Here is a 17317-nt window from a genome sequence, read left to right as displayed (position 1 = left end):
CACTCTAGAGATCTCTTTAAAGAGAATTTTTATCTTTCTTAAAATAGTTTTTAATATTCTACAACAAAGATAAAAAATTTTAAAGATGGAATGAAATGAAAAAGCTCTTATTTTAAAAGGCATCAAAGTCACTAACAGTGAGTTTTTTAAATTTCTTTTTTAGAAGATTACCCAAGTTATCTTGCTAAAAATACATTTTTTTTTTAAACAGAAGTGAAAAAATGACAGGTACCAATATTACTGTGTTGGATAATTTCTTTTATAATATAGAAAAGAACATTTTCTCTACAATAGTTCTACAGTCACAAAAAGGCTTGTGGAAAAGGGAGCTGCCCGATTGAATTTTTTTTTTTTTAAAGAAATAAAACCAAACACAACCGCAAACCAACAGAAACTGAATTCACGGCCCTCATTTCAACAGCTTCTCCTTCTGCCTTGACCCACCCTCCTCCCAATATACCTCCCTCCCGACCCACCCCATCCCCACCCCAACCAGGAAGCAATGACATAGCTGAAGATGTAGGGAGAGGGCAGCACAGTGCACTTTCTACATAGATGATTGGGAACTGGAAGAGTATATACAGAGAAACTGGGTCCTACACAGCCTTGCACATGCTCAGAATTGATAGCGGTTAAGATGTGGAATTCTGCCTTTTTCTACCTAACACATTTAATTGAGAAAGTCAATTAAAGTGTATTAAAAAAAAAAAAAACAACAAACCTGTGCATTTGAAAAAATTTAATGCCTAATTAGTACTTCAAAAATTTATCTATATAAAATGTACAAATAAAGGAGAGAATTTAATGCTTACAGGTATTTCTTTAAGCAGTACTTCCCCCTTTTGGATATTTGACTGCACATACCGAGTGGTATAATATTTTCCATCTTCTAATGATGGAACATATATATAGATATATATATATTTTTTTTTACCTATCCCTGGAGCAAGTAACAGGAAGAGAATGGGCGAACTGGCTGCACAAAAGATAATGGAGTTGGGAGCAACAAAGGAACCTGCTAAAACCCTGCTGTCCAGATTTGCCCTACTATGCTGGTGGTTGGTTTATCCCTCTTTTAACCACTCACAGGAGAGGGGCTGGTGCACTCTGATTCACAGGGAATGAACTCAGGATCTCAAGAAAATGAAAACTAGAGGTATGTATCATTTAAGTAGCTATAAAACTCACACCATGATCTCCCTTAAATCATCTCTTCCAACATAAAATAAACAGTATCAAATGTCTGTCAGGTATTTTTCAAATCACTGAAATGTACAGTCATCCATCAACACTTTGTATAAGAATGTAAGAGGCTAAGCACTGGGGACTGCTGTTTGAGTTTAGTCAAAGTCAAAGGCTCAAGAATCAAGACCCTTAGCATCTCAAAGTACATACTAAAAACAAGAGGCTGCGTGGAATATGTGTGTTATGGCTGATTCACCAGGTGGTAAAAAACAAGAGGTTAATTTCCTCTTTTTGATTGTTAACTGACCATCTCTATTCCTCCAAGGCTGGATTAGGATTGCAAACAGCTTTCCTCTGAGATTCTGCTGTTAATTGAGACTTACAGTATTTTTGTGTCTCTGAGTGCTGAGTGGGAATAGTAAAAAACAACCCCCCCCCCAAATTATATTACACTTGATTTAAGAAAAACAAACATTTCAATGAAGTCCATCTATAAAGAAACATTCTTGGGGAAAGGTTTCAAGAGGTCAAGAGGTGTGTGTGTGTGTGTGTGTGTGTGTGTGTGTGTGTGTGTGTAGGGAGTGGAGGGGATTTTAAAAGGAGAAGCATTTTTCTGCCTCACTTTATTAATAATAATAATAATAATATTAACAATAATAATAAGTTTAAGGAGCTTGGGTTGTTCTCCATGTCCCCATCCGAGTCTCCCCTAAGTGCCTCCTGCTGGAATGAAGTAGGAAATGAAAGGTTGGGTTTGGAGGAAGGGGTCTTGTTAACCCCCGAGATGTATATATAACATTTAAAAATGACAACATTGGGAGCTGCAAACAGTGAGGGGAAACATACATTTTAAAATAAAATAAAGATAATTCACTTTTACACAAATTCTGTCCATGTGGTATGTAAAGAAAGTAAGGCTCTTTTTAATTATGAAAAGATTTTTGTGCATGTTTCCCCTATCCCCAAATCCATTTTTAGATGAGTTCTATTGTAAAATGTTCAAGATTATGAAGAAAACCAAAACCCAGAACAAAATGAACCCAAAAAAAAAAAAAAAAAAAAAGAGAAGACCAGGTTTTCTAAAAAATAAAATAAACCAAAGAAAAATTCCTCTAAATCTAACAGCAATATTTTAACTGGAAAAAGGTCCATTTTTCTCTGGTTTGTCAGTATAAAAGGTTCCTTTATTTATATATATTTAAGTTTTTAATTGCAAGTTCATCTTGCTCATCTTCTCATGTAAGGTCCATTAAGTGACTGCTTGGGCACACCAGCAGCGTTCATGTAGCTGTGATGGGAGGGGCCAGTGTACATCATGTTTCCATGAGGGTTTGGCTGCATAGGCTGCTGGGTATAGGCCTGGCTCCCCATCATCCCCATCTGCATCTGCATAGGATACTGTGCTGTCTGGTTCATGTAGGCAGGGTTACTATGGTAACTGCTGTTCATCATGGGCTGCGTCATTCGATAGCTGTTCATGGCATTCAAGGTGTTCATATTCATGGAATTGACATTATAGGCAGGGGTCGGCATCAAATTAACCCCCATGTTCATGCCACGCTGAACAGCCAATGCACGAGGGCCAGCCTGCATGGCAACCGCTGGTGGGCTGCGGCCATACAGCTGCTGCTGGTGGGCAGCTGCAGAGGGCAGTGGCGCGGACTTGGAGCGGATGGAAATGTGCCCCTTCACTGGCATCTGCCCTTGCAACCTCTGAGTGTGAGGAATGCCGATGTTGGTGGCAGACATGTTGCACTGTAGCAGAGGTGACGTGAGGTTCATGGTGGTGGATGCCAAGTTTGGGGGCGGCGTCATGGTGGCTTGTGCTTGAGGGGTCCCAGCTAATGGATGAGACGGAGCTAGCTGAGCCAGTCCTGTATTAGACAAAGAAACACTGGTTGCATAGGAAGTCACAGCAGGAGAATGGCTATAAGGCATGGCATGAGGGTCCATAATGGTGTTAGTCAGCTGCTGCAACTTGGCTAGACTGAAGGTGGCTGACGGTTGAGAGTAGCTGCCGGCACCAAAGTCCCCTGGAATCCTCTCATAAATACTTATGTTCCCAGTGCTTCCAGATTCCGGTATCTCCATGATCATAGGCGCTGGAGTGAAACTGTTATTCATACTACACTGTGACAGGGGGGGCTGCTGCTGGGGCGGGGGCGGGGGCTGAGGCTGCTGGGGCTGAGGTGGTGGTGGCGCCGGTGGCTGTTGCTGCTGCTGCTGGGGCGGCGGAGGCTGTGGTGCTGGTTGCTGCTGCTGCTGCTGCTGCTGCTGCTGCTGCTGCTGCTGCTGCGGTGGTGGGGGTGGCGGCTGCTGGTTACTGGGAGGCCTCTCCACCACACAACTCTGAGGTGACTTGATGTTGCAGTTGGCAGCAGCAGGCTGGACGTTGTTCTGCTGCATCATGCTGCAGCTGTTGCCCATGTTTGCCATTTGCTGAGTGACAACACAACTGTTCTGGGTGAGGCTGCTGGAGGAGGACAACCCACCATAGGAGCAGCTGCTCTGGGAAGAGTTAGTCCCACAAATGCTGCCACCCATCGTAGAATCGTAACTGCTGGGGTTCTCATAGTTTTCTGTGGTGCTCTCAATGCTGCCCAGGTCACTGAAGCCACTGTCCACCACCTGCTGAGAGTGGTCTGATACGGAAGGCACATCCATCATGGGGCTGGTCTCCATGTTCTGCATAGAGGGTGCGGACAGGGATCCTTGCTCCGGGCTGATCTGGGTGTAACCGCTTTCAAGGGCAGGCACGTTGGGACTACTGACTGAACGGACCGACTGGCTGGGATGAGACTGAACAGAAGATATCGGGCTGTTATGTTCTGAAGCGTGGCAGTCTTCCACCATCGACATCTGAGGGTCTTCATCGGCCTGGGTGTAGCTCTGCAGGGTCTGACACGCGGCCAGAGTTTCTTCGCAGTCCTGGTAGGCTCCCTCATGCTCGTTGCTTTCTTCTTGAGTCAAAGACTGCACTGCTTGCACGGTTTCCAGATCCAGTTCACTGTGAGGAATCTCTTCCTCCTCTTTTAGCTCAATTAATTCTTCTTTAGAGTTTGAATCTTCTTCATGATCGTCCTCAGACCCTGGCATGTGCTCTGATACCATGGATGTTTCGTGGGAAGTCTGTTCCTCTTCAGAATCTGGTTCTGTTTCATCTTTATCCTTTATATTCTCCCTACTGCTCTGCATATTAGTATCTAAAAAAGACTCCTGGCCACCAGGCTCCTCTTTGACATCTTCTCTAACAGGCTGCTCCTCTAGCTCTTTTTTCTTGGTAGATTCCAGATGGCCGTCGTCTTCATCATCTGCATCATGGTCTTCATTCTGGTTTGTCTCTACAGCCACCTCATCCTCTTCCTCTTGCTCCTGTTCTTCCAGCTCTTGCTGCTCCTCCTCTGACTGCCGCTGCTCTTCTGAGACACGGGGCTTCTCTTCCTCCTCTTCTATTTCGGGTTCTTTCGTTTCAGTCTCGGGACTGTTGCTATCCACTGGAGACGCCACTCTAACTTCACTGCTGGTTGTATCTTCTTCTTCTCCCTCTTCAACCTCTTCTGCTTCCACGTGCATCTCCTCCTCATCCTTCCTTTCTTCCGTTAAAGGCAAGTCTTCTTTTGGTTCAACAGTCTCTTCATTCTCTTGAAGTTTGGGTTTCCGTCCCGGTTTAGGAATGGGAACGGTGGGCTCAACAATGCATTCTTGGGTAGAAACGGGTAGGATTTCCCGATTCAACTTAAATCCTGGTTTGCGACCAGGTCTTTTCTTCCAGTGGATTGGTTTGCGGCTCTTGCCTTTGGGCCATCCCTTTTTCTTTTTCATAGGTGTGGATGTATCTGGCTCAAGCTGAGAATCCTTCACATCACATTTTCTCAAGAGAGATACTGGCTTTAGAACAGGAGTGTCTACACAGAGGGACAAAAAAAACCACACACACACACGTTAAAAAAGTTAAAAGATTTTGTATATTTTCTAGTACTTTTTTCTGAGACTACATGTGCAACGGGAATGATTTTATTAATCATCACAAACTCCTGATTACCTTCTCTTACAAGCTAAGAATCTAAAGGAGAAATCTAATTAATGACATCTTCTAAAGTCACGCAGTGAGCTGGCAGAACAATGAAAGAATCCGGGTCAACATTCTGTTACCAACCACCAGTTAAAGCCAGTTCAGGTTTATCATCACCAACTGCATGGTTTTGTAAGTTAGTCTAAAATACTCAGTTTTATCATCTAGAAAACGGAGATAAGCTGTGTAAAGATGCAAATACTCAATAGTTATCACAACTACTTTAGACAAGCTGTCTTTACTATGTAAGTTACAAATCAACTCATTTCTTTTTTTTTTTTGTTTTACCCCTGTTTGCAATTTATATTATCTCTCTGGCTTTTTTTTTAGTTTCCATAAAATCATGACTTCAGGTAATATCATGAGTTAATTACTCCAGGCCATGACTAAGCAATCTGACATGCTCAGTCAATGTTGTGTTTGTATGGGAACAGCTGCAAGGCATTTAGTCCCAAATAAATACTGACCTGAAAAAAAACAAGTTAATGACAATGATTTATCAGAAATAAATTTGATATTGGTATTATTTTCTCCCCATTAATTTTTTTCTATTTTTAAAGATTGTAGTAAACTACGCATAGCATAAAATGTACCACTTTAACCATATTTAGGTGTGGTGCAGCATTAAGTACCTTCACATTTCCTACTAATTTCTAAAAGGAAGAACACCAAGCAAAAACAGGATCTGGAGAGAAGAACTAAGAAGGTACAGTTAGCAATAACTTGAAAATAAAGAATGGAAATGGTTGCATCAGAGAAAATTTGTCCAAGTCAATAAGAACTTAAACGGGGGATACTATTTGCGCTACAATGATCCAAGACAGAAATTTTACTGAAGTGCCAAATTTATAATAAATATTTAGTTTAATATATACATCACGATAAAAGAACTCAGTCATCTTATCACTATTTAAAACTATTTATTACATAAAAACAGGAGAATGGAGAAAACACAAGTTTCCACTAGATACGAAATTGAGTGGATTTATTTTTAAGAGAAGAATAAAAAAACTCAGTTAATAAAAGCTATACATCCACCAAGAGAGGACAACTAGATTTCTTCAAATTCACCCACCAAAGTAAAAAAAAAAAAACTCAGTCTGACCTTATGGTGAGGCAAACATTGCAGCTGCAGGCAGCATGAGGCACTGGCAGAAACTTTAGGGGAGGATGAACTAGTCTGTGACCTAGCACATTTCTGAGCCCATTTCTTTATCTCTAAATGACAAGGCTATTTCAAAAGTAAACCATTGGATTTTTAGCTATGCCATAAAAATTGAGCCTATTTTGAGGCACTGTCACCATTTTTATTAGAAATTTACTACTCGTAGAGAAAGGCACATTAGAGATATGATTCAGATATGATTCACATCCTGAACAGATGTGAGGCAAGTCCAATTTACATGAGTCGGATCTTAGAACCATCTTAGCATGTATTCATTTAACAATATTTACTGAGTGTCCATTTTAAGCACTCAGCATACAACAATTAGCAAAACAGGTAAGTCCACAAGAGTGTACTTTCTGGTAAAGGGTTATTACTTCAAGATCTTCCTGAGGCTAACTCCAATCCACCAACTAACTGAAGATTCAGATAATGGCTGAGAAAGGATTAGGCAAAAAAGAACAATTTCCTAACAGCAAGATATTTTCTCCAGTGGAAAAACTAGGTCCTCAGTTGAAGGGAAGACTAGAAAAAAAACTTTTTAAAAGGACAGAGGACTAAAGGAGAAAATGGGGATGAATGTGCTTGACACAAATTGTTAGAGATTATCAAGCCGTCCTTTACTTGCTTAGTGGGGTGTGTCATTTTTCAGCTTTTTTGTTGAAGGGTTTGCAGTTATCACTTGAAGTGTGTTTCTTCAGAGACACTAAAACTACCATAAGCAGTGGGTTCTGTAAAACATACCATCAGCGTCATCGGACTCTTCTTCGTCATCTTCATCTTTAGACTTCCTCTTAGAAGAGGATCGACACCTGAGCACATCCTGTGAGGACAAACGATGGAAGTATCCTCTAGAAAAGAGTTCATTTTCATCCTCTTCCTCTTCTTCCTCATCAATCTCAAACGTGGGTTCTAATCGTGGCATCGGCCTCTCAGAGTCAGAGTCTTCAAAAGGTTCATCCAATACCTCTGTAGTCTCAGAAATCGTTTCTGTGACCACGCTGCTGTTGTGGTGTTTGCGCTTTCGGATTCTCCTTCTTCGGTGAAGAACTGGTTTCTATTTAGAAGAGAAAGAAAGCATTTACAGGAATTAATACTATCATTTCTATTAATAACACGATTAATAGTTTTTAAACCTACTCGAATCAGCCAACAGACATTTTGAATATTATTTCAAAATACTATAATAAGGTACCATAAAGTATCACAGAAAGATGTTGGATAACTGAATAGAACTTGATAAAAGGCACAGAGAGCAGATATTATAATTCCCTTTAATAGTTCAGTTAAATTTAACACCCTAGGGAATTGCCTATTTCAATACTGAAATGACACAGAAGCTAGTCCTTTAACTTCTCTTACTTCAAGAGGGGGAAAAAAAGGACTAAAACACTTTTTGTTGCTCTCATAGCTCTCTGAAGATCAACAGAACTATTAGTAAAGCTGTATGCCATCTTCATGAGCTACCCATAAGGAGTTATGGTGAAATGTAAAAACATGGAGCTGATGTGTAATTACCTGATACGAAGTATTTCAAAAGTAATAAATCTGTTACTGGAAAGTGGCACACTGGGCACAATTTTGTACTAGGGTTGATCTAATAATACCTAAATTACACAACAGATAAAACAAAATGATAGAGACGATGCACCAGAAATAATCTAATCCAATCTCCTTACTCCACAGAGGTGAGACAGGTTACAGGACCTGTGTAAGGTCACATACCCAGTCAGTATGGAAACGGTTGTAAAAGACAGTCTCTGACTCCCAGTCTGGCGCATTTCTGTAAGAACTTCAGGTATTGTGTACATGATCTCACTGCCTGTTACGATATTCTCTTTTTTACACAGGGAAATAGCACAGTTTTAAAAATAGGCAATAGAAGCCTGGAATGGCAAAGATACAGTCTTCCTGATCACATAATGAATGGCAGAGTGAGCCAGGGTTCAATTTCTCTCCACTTCAAATTTACTAGTCTGTTTAGCTGAAGTACAATTTTCAAAGTAGGTTAAACATGTCTGGCTCTGCTCTTTGGAAAAATGGCTGACTCTAGGACTGGGACATAAAATATACAAGATAAGCTTAGATCATCTCGCAGTACTAGAAAGTAAGGAAGTGCTCAAAAAAAAAAAAAAAAAAAACCCAAACACCTTCACAACAATGGGGTACATATTAAGTTAAAGGGACACAGAAGTGAAGACTCCTATGGCCAAAGCTGAAAGAATCTGAGGAACAAATTAAATAAAGTAGTACTACTAGTTTATAACTCAAAGTGTAAAGTAAATATCTGGGTCCATGCTGACATAAAGAAATGCCTGAATAAATAAGCAGATGGGGAAAAATGGTAAATCTCCAAGCAGAACTCCTATGGAATACAGTGCAACTCTCCACATCTTAAGTGTGGCCTGTGGGCAGTGCTGCCTTCCAAAAAGTACAGTATGGGAGAGGGGAACAAAGGAGTAACTTTACAGTGGAGAAACCGACAAACACAACCTCAAACCCGGTGATCGAGACTAACCTCAACAGTGATAAGTCATATTGACAGTAATACTCTTGTGTTTGGTGTGTGCATGTGTATAAAAGGTGTATCACACACACTTTATATGATAAGAATGACACTTTACCTCTGTGGTCCTCTTCCCCCAAACCTATTAGCCCATTCTAATATCATGAGGTACATTCTAAAATACCTAGCCAGTACTCGTCAAACTGTCAAGGTTGTCAAAAACAAGGAGTCTGAGAAACTGTCACACCCAAGGGGGCCCAAAGAGACATGGCTACTAAATGTAATGTGGTATGCTAGATGAGATCCTGGAAGAGAAGAACATAAGGGAAAACTGAGGAAATCTAAATAAAAATGGGCTCTAGTTAACAAAATATTGGCTATTTGTGACAAATGTACTATACCAACCTAAGAGGTTAATAATAGGGGAAACTGGGTGTAAGGAATACAGGAACTCTCTGTACTTTCTTCGCAATAATTGCACAAATCTCAAACTGTTCTAAAATTAAAACCTTGTATTTTTATATATAGCCCCCCCCCCCGGTTTTTTTTAAGAGGGGGTGGTTAAGGAAAGGAACAATTTCACTGCTTTGGGTGGAAGCTGTCACCCTGCTACTACACGGTGGTTCATCCAGGTTGCTGAGCTCAGTGTGGCTGGCTTGTGGAAATGCTTAAAGTTCACTCCACAGCCTGGGGAAGTTCTGGTATACAGTTTACCAGAACTTGTTTTCATCCTCTCATCGCATTTATAAACTGGTTTCATTCAAACTTTGCAAGATGACAAATAGAACTGAGAAAATATTTTCACAACCAGGTTAAGTCAAACCACTGGAAGAAAGGAGGGGGGGGCGGGGAGACAGAAATGGGAGAAGAGACCACAGGGGGTAAGTCCCACTCAAGACGAATGGCCTCACTCAGAGCACCCCCGACACAGGGCACCACTGTCCATCAAACTGTCAAATACTTCTCTCCTTTTCTAACATAAACATTTCTGATCTATATATATGCTTTTAAAATATTTTACAAATCCCTAAAAGTCATGATCAGAACATCAAACCAGCAAGCTAAAAAAGTTTGTTGGCTCTTAAATAAGCTCATGGTGTCTATGTTCATTTCCATGAACCAAAGAAGTCCTATACACATTTCAAATGTTCACTGGGAGGATCATAAGCCACAATACACCAAGGTATAAAGTCTAAAAAATAACACACTAAGAATTTCTACATTTACTTTCTCAGAACTCTGGGATAGACAAATGTATATAGTAAGCTGCAACTGGGGAAAGAACAGACAAGTCAAAGAAACGAATCACAAGAAAAGCCTTACCTTTCTCTTCAGTGTGGGCTTTGTAAGAATTGGTGGGGAGCTGGACCGAGGACTTTCTGGCTCTTCTTCTTCCTCACTACTCTCACTGAAGCCTCTGAGGAGAGCCCTGTCACCGTCACTATAGCGACGGGGCAGCCTCTCATTGCCTTCTGGTAATCTACACTTCAGTGCCTCCGGGCTCTTCTTTAGCTGTCCTCGCCAGAGCTCAACCCCCTCACTTAGTCTTCTTTTGGGAATGTCTGGCTTTCCATCCTGGCTGGGCTGCTCCTGAGAGGCTGCTGACTGGTCCTCACTTTCAGTGTATTGTTCTTGGGAGGTTTCTGATTTTTCCTCACATTCTCCATATTGTTCCTGAGGAGCTGATGTCTCTTCCAAGAGCAGTTTAGAATCTTTATCACCAAAACGTTCCTGGGTTTTTCTGTTCTTCCTTCCCCAGCGGCCTCTCCGAGATGGCTGATTGTTTGCAGGAAGACTATCACGGGGAAGGACTTGCTTGTTCAGACGCGTAGAACTAGCTGGTGCCATAACTTCTGGTTTCTTTTCACTTTCTACCGAAGAGTAAGAATCTTGTTCTTTGTTCTCCCGAGATGCAGACTTTCCCACCTGATTTTAGAAAATAAAACCATGCTGGTTAATCTTTCAGCCTTATTCAGTTATATCTCCTATTTGACCTCCTAAATACAGAGATAAGAAAACAAAGCTTTAAAAAAGAAAAGCATAATTTAGTAGCTATCATGAATATTTCTGTGTTTGACATTGCTTTAAATGCTTTATAGGATACATTAATCCTCACAACAATTGTATGAAGTGTTATTATTACATCCTCATTTTACAAACGAAGTAACCGAGGCACAAAAAAATATAAGTAACTCGCCTTAGGACATGCAACAGCAAATATAGAAGCTGGGATATAAACCCAGGCAGTCGGACCCAAGAGTTAGTGCTCTTAACCACTATGTAATCCCACCTTCAATAAACAAAATGAACAGCATTGTTCTTATAAATGTTAAATGATATAATTTTAAAATTTATCAGAAATAAAAATTTATAAACGGAGAGAAGATGGACTCTGGGGCATGGGCAAGAGAAAAGGGTGTTTGAAAAAAATGAAAGAAAATTTCTGTAATTATTTTGATTTATTTTTATTCTGAATATTTAATTTCATTTTGAAAATTAAATTACATTAAACAGGGGCATGAGATTGTTTACGTTTATCAAAGGAGGACATAGATTTTTAAAGGAAGAAAGCACGGCTTTAAAAAAAAACAGAGAAAGGTATGCATCACATGACAAAAAATACTGAAAACTATACAATGTCATACAGTCCCTCATTAACCCTTTAATGGCTAAAGACATCTGTGTACCCACTGAACTGTTTAGTGCTCTATTAGAACATACATGTTTACATTATTTCCTTAATGTTTTACTTTAAGGAAAAGGTATCTTAATTTGTTTTAACAATGGTCAGAATTAAATTCAGATTTGTCAGTTACTACACAGCTTAAGATTTAGCTGTTTATCAGCACTCTGGTAAGAAATATTTAGTTCTACATAACACATTATTACAAATTTGAAGGTCTCCTAATGACCTAAGGCTTAAAAATATACAATTTAAGTAAACAAAACCCAGTTTTCTTGAAATCTCTATCACTGTAATCATCTCTGAAAATCTAATGTGAATTGACTGTGTTGGTTTAAGATATTGTAACACATATCACAAATAATCATGAAAACCAAAAATAGAGCCTTCTGTTATCAAAAATAGAGACTACTCATGCCCTTACACTTGTCTCTAATTCTCTTTCCTGGCACTGCGGCTCTTCGTTTTCTCCTTCCTCAGCCTCCTCTTCTTCCTCCTCTGAGACCACAGAATTGGAGACTATGACAGGGGTCCAGCGCAAACATTCTGGATCTACATCTACAGGCCGCAAATTCAGCTGAAGCTTTGCCATGTGATCCTGGATAAGTTTTTCCCGGCGGATTATCACAAATCTGGAACCAGAGCAAAGTTTATAGCAATCAACAACATATAAGAGTACCTAACAATGAATATGGAGCTATAACCCCTAGAAAACCTGGAGATGATGATAAATGCTTCAAAAATAGCCTGCCTGGGAAGATGAAATACAGAAATATGCCACCATACAAGATAACTAACAAATACAAAGTTGGACACATACTTCATACTCAACAACAGCAATGGATTTGGTTATTTTAACCATTCACTGTCTCATACTTCCCAGCTCTGGAATTTCTGCTACTCTCCTGTACACTATCTCCTATTCTCCATCTTTCTAGCCCAATGCTTCCTTCCTTTCTCTGTGATCTTTTCCCAATCACTCCAGATAAGAGTGAGCTGACTTTCCCTTGACCTATATTTTATTTTATACCACATATAATGGAAATAAATCATGGACATATATTTTATTAGGCATTATTTCTAGAGTTGTTCTCATATTGTAAAGAAGCTCCCAACATTAGAAAAGATTCAGTAGCTTATGTCCAAAAGTTAGAAGAAAGACCAGAAAAAACAATTTAAAAAAAGTTAAGGTCAACAGTATCAAGGATCATAGAAAAGAAAATGTCGTCTCAGGATTACCAAATGTATTAGTTTATTATATTAGTTTATACCCTTTCATTGATATCTAGCTGCCTGATCCAAAAACTTCCACCTGATTATCTTTTGAAAGTGTAACAAAGGGATGTGATACTCACTGATCACTACGGAAGTCCAGCATTCGTAGGTGGTGGAGTGTGGAAGTAATGTCTTGAGGACAGATACCTGTCAACTTGCTTAACTTCTTAATGCTGATTTGCTTGTCATTTTGGTGATAAAGGCACTCCAATATTACACTTTTCCAATAAGCCATGTAGGAAAGACGACCTAGATCGGATAATGGTTTCTCTGGAGACCCTGCTTGGCCTTCACGCTTTGATAACAAATAACCTAAAGAAACCACCAAATCACAAATATGTCAGCGAGCCTAAAATAGGCTAATTCACCAAAATAACAATCCCCTCTTCCACAACCAATCTAAGTAGTACAGGAAATAATAATTTCAAAAGCAAATTCCTCCAAGAAAAAAAACAAATTAAAAAATTACTTCAACACAAATTTGCAGAAGATTATGTAATTTGTATATACTGAGAGAACATGAGGTTAGCATTACTTTGTCTATACTTGCTATAAACTACATTGTTAAAATATTCAAACTTAAAAAAAAATCATACAACCTCATATTAACAGGCTACATAAGATTAAGGCAATAATGCTTTTTATTTTATAGGGGAACCACTCTTGCATGTTTTATCTGGACCACCAGATGGCAACAGCTATACCTGAACTGTAGAACAGTACAAAAGGATGCCTTAGTTTTTAAATAATTCTATCTATTAAGATTATGATTCTTCTGCAAGTGAATTAGATGACAATTTCTCACTTCAGTCAAAGCTCTCTTTGCAATTACCCGTCACCCTAATTCTTGATAAGTAAGGATGTCAGGGTGGGGCTGTCACAGTGAGTGTATGGTGGCATTTGTCCTCCTGTCTAGAGCATGACTCTCAAGATGAGGAAAAGAAAGGAATAAGTTCTAAGTATCAAAAATGGAGATGGCAGAAGAAATACAGTTTTTTTGTCATCAAAGGAAACTTTATTAAAGGCAATCTATAAATGGTAATGTGGGAAATTAGGTTACATTAGGAAAAGCAAATGAAAACAATTAGTATAATAATCCTAGACTATTGTTTATCTCAAATATATAACAAATTTTCCCCTAACTTTGCTGTGTAATGGAATAACACATCCAAACATAAGCTCTATTTCAACACAATATATTGATATTAAATAACCTAAGCTGCTCTCTCTACTACTAATCCAAAAAGGCCAAGAAAATGTACAAAATAATCAGTGGCATATTTCCAATAAAATATGGTCAGAAGTGCAGTCTAAGGCCAAGTGGAATAAGCTGTGCTGGTCCATCTTGAGAATTAACTTCTTACCACTGGTGATATAACCATCTGATACTTAGAAGAAAAACCGTATCAAAATATTCCCTGAAAAATCACTATTTTATTAATCAATATAAAATTTATTGTAAACATATATTTACTTTCTAAGCAAGACTATCAACATGTTCCATGATGACTTTTTTCAGAACAGTTCCTTTCCATTTTTAAGTCAGATTAAATTATTTCCTGTATTTCCTATAAATTATTTCCTAGACATTTATTTTTAAGATTTTTAAAGGTGCACTGCATATTTTAACCACTAGGTAGAGTCTGTAAGTAAGAAATGATGTATACTTTCCCAGATAATTGAATAACAAAAATAAGGCAAGTCCTGTACTTTACTGTATTAATTTAAGTAGTTATACGTGTTTAGTATTGTTGTGAGTTAGAATTAGCATAAAACTAAGTTCCACTGTAAGTTAGCAGTTGAAAATTAAAACTATTTGCAAAAGATCACACAGAAGTTAGTATTCAGTATAAGCTATTTTATTTTATTTTTTTGAATGTTTATTTATTTTTGTAGGAGAGAGAGAAAGAGCATGAGCAGGGGAGAAGCAGAGAGAAAGGATGACACAGAACCCGAAGTAGGTTCCAGGCTCCGAGCTGTCAGCACAGAGCCCAGCACGGGGCTTGAACTCACAAACCATGAGATCATGACTTGAGCTGACGTAGGACGCTTAACTGACTGAGCCACCCAGGCACCTCCGGTATAGGCTATTTAAAAATATTTCATGTCCAATCCAAAAAAAAGAAAAAAGAAAAAATTCATGACTTTAGGTTTTAAAGTCCCATACAGCAGTATGACAGAAGATACTAGCAACCAATAAATCATCTGCAAATCTTTAAAAATATATACGGAAGGCCCACAAAAAGAGATAATGAGAAATGATATTATTACAATCCTTACTGAAATCGATGAGAAACCTGCCATAGCCCTTACGCTGGTACTGGGGAAGAATCATTATGCAGGAAACGTTGTACTTCTGCTGGCAGTGCTTTTCCTGGTAAAGAAAGTTTTAAAACAATAAGCTAGTAAGACTGAATACTAATGCTAATTATTAAGAAACAAAGACTAACAGTCAAAACCACAGCCCTAGTCCTCTGAGAATACCATATGCATCAAGGAAAAAATACCCCAGTGGGAGGAGACAGGACCACGTTAAGTCATTGTCACTACCCACAAAGCAACCATCCCAGGAGAATAAAAATATAAAATAAAATTATGCCATCCAACACCATCTGCAACTCAAAAACAGTATGTCATTGCCTAATATGAACAGAGGAATCTCAGTCCCAATCAATCTGCAAAGCTATAGATGATGAGTCGATGTGACACTCCAGAAATGGGAAAATTCAGGGGAACAACTATTTCAACTATTTCAGGGATTCTTTTGTTTCCTGCTCTGGTGCTACATAGGGCAGTCCCATCTCCCCATTAGTTGTACCTCACTTTACAAAAATAACCCCAAAATGTTGTGTACACTTTTAAAAATAAGGCAATATATATAAAATTATATTTAACTTCTGAAATAGCCAACAGAAAGCTGGTACTTTCCACTTAGCCATTTCATATACTTAGATTTTACCATAGGCCAGCTTAAATAAAAGTACATCTTTTACGTTGTTTGACTACAAAAAAAACCCTTTTGTTCACCCCAAAAGAATGAAAGACTATAGGAAGGGAAGAAAACATCCGTTAATAAAAAGGGCTTATTCTTATTTCTGTGCTTCAAATTTAAAGTAGGAAGAGCAGACTTAAACTGAGAAAGAGCTCAAAGAGGTAATGACTGTTTATTTCACAAGTTCTATCTATTATTACCATGGGAATAGAAGTCATTTTAAAACTCTTCCTCTTGAGTATAATCGGCAGCTCATGTTCCTAGGAGACTACAGTCTGTTGAATGTTACTAGATACCTTCTAGCCCTTGGTAAGTTTCTGAATATTCCTTCTATTTTCCTTTCCAAAAGCTAGATGGTGCCCAGAAGGTGCTGCACTTTGTAGTGTTCTAGTGAGAACTGACAAAGATTGCTTCAGATTTCCGTGTGAATTCAAACATATTTTAAGCTGATATACTTACTTTAGAAAAGTAGCCAACAAGGTGGCAGCCCTTGACATCATTCTGTGTTAGTACATAAAAAAGAAATGGCTCCACGTCATAATAGAGTGTTTTGTGGTCAAGAAACAACTTTGCCAAGAGACATAGGTTCTGACAATAAATGGTACTCACATTCCCATCAACCTAGAAAATAATAGAACAAAATGGTCAGTAAAGTCGCTCTTTAGTTCTAGAACAATAATACACATCACTTACAAATACCTGTGAGTATCCACAGTCCAGCCTAAGAGAGCTGTCAGTGATCAGAACCTGGAAGCTATCCTCTGAAACAGCAGAATCATGGTACCTGCTGTTGTAAGACAACTAAATATATAAAATACTGCACTTCAACAAAGTACAAATAGCTAGACAAGGAGATGATGACCCTTAAAAAAGAGCACTTTTTGCTTTTATAACAAGATTGGTTGCAGTAATCCTTCAGACAGCAAGCTGATTTGATTCATTTTTTAAAGTAATTCAACAAAAGATCTAAAAGCAGCCTCTTCTAAAATACATTTGTTAAGTAAAACAAGGTATAACTATAGTCCACTCTATGCCAGCATCCAAAAGCAATGCAGTCTGGCTGCCACAATTAGATTTGCCCCCGAAATAAAGCTATTTTTAGGAGTATTAACTATTGCCAGAGGCATCAACCAAGCAGGTTCCCTAGGTAGCAACCTGGCAAATGAGAGATTTCTTGGAATCAGGATGGCCAAGATCAGGAGCACCACTGTGTATTTCTCCTGACACACCCCTGGGTTGCTGGAGCTTCAAGAGCTTGCTCTTTTACACAAATGCCAACAGATACCCACATTAAACCCTAAGACATCAATATTTCAGGATAGAAAACTCAACAATTTAAGTAATTTAATATTACTTCTTTTAAAATATACACCAATATATGCTTAAGGCGAGAAGCACTTTGCTCTTGGGTATTGTAGACCACACCCTTCTTCCTGGGG

At 38.8% G+C, this 17317-nt stretch overlaps 1 protein-coding gene across 4 annotated transcripts in view; it reads right to left on the bottom strand.

Annotated features, from left to right (window-relative positions):
- Positions 1-701: 701 nt before the first annotated feature.
- Positions 702-17317, bottom strand: part of KAT6A (lysine acetyltransferase 6A) — a 114426-nt gene continuing 97810 nt past the window's right edge. For 2 of the 4 annotated variants that reach the window (XM_040448715.1, XM_040448791.1), the window contains exons 11-17: positions 16338-16499; positions 15167-15260; positions 12967-13198; positions 12036-12243; positions 10252-10854; positions 7167-7479; positions 702-5090 (exon numbers count right to left, since the gene is read on the bottom strand). In XM_040448715.1, coding sequence (XP_040304649.1) covers positions 2413-5090; positions 7167-7479; positions 10252-10854; positions 12036-12243; positions 12967-13198; positions 15167-15260; positions 16338-16499 — 4290 coding nt within the window. In that variant the 3' untranslated portion in view covers positions 702-2412. The remainder of the gene's footprint in view (positions 5091-7166; positions 7480-10251; positions 10855-12035; positions 12244-12966; positions 13199-15166; positions 15261-16337; positions 16500-17317) is intronic. The other 2 variants (XM_040448657.1, XM_040448863.1) reach the window with 1 other exon arrangement.

This window comes from Herpailurus yagouaroundi, unplaced genomic scaffold (genome assembly GCF_014898765.1).
Source record: "Herpailurus yagouaroundi ecotype Mexico unplaced genomic scaffold, PumYag 28, whole genome shotgun sequence".
Classification (NCBI taxonomy): Eukaryota; Metazoa; Chordata; class Mammalia; order Carnivora; family Felidae; genus Herpailurus; species Herpailurus yagouaroundi.
Note: the sequence above shows the minus strand (reverse complement) of the source record. Positions and strands in the feature narration are given on the sequence as shown.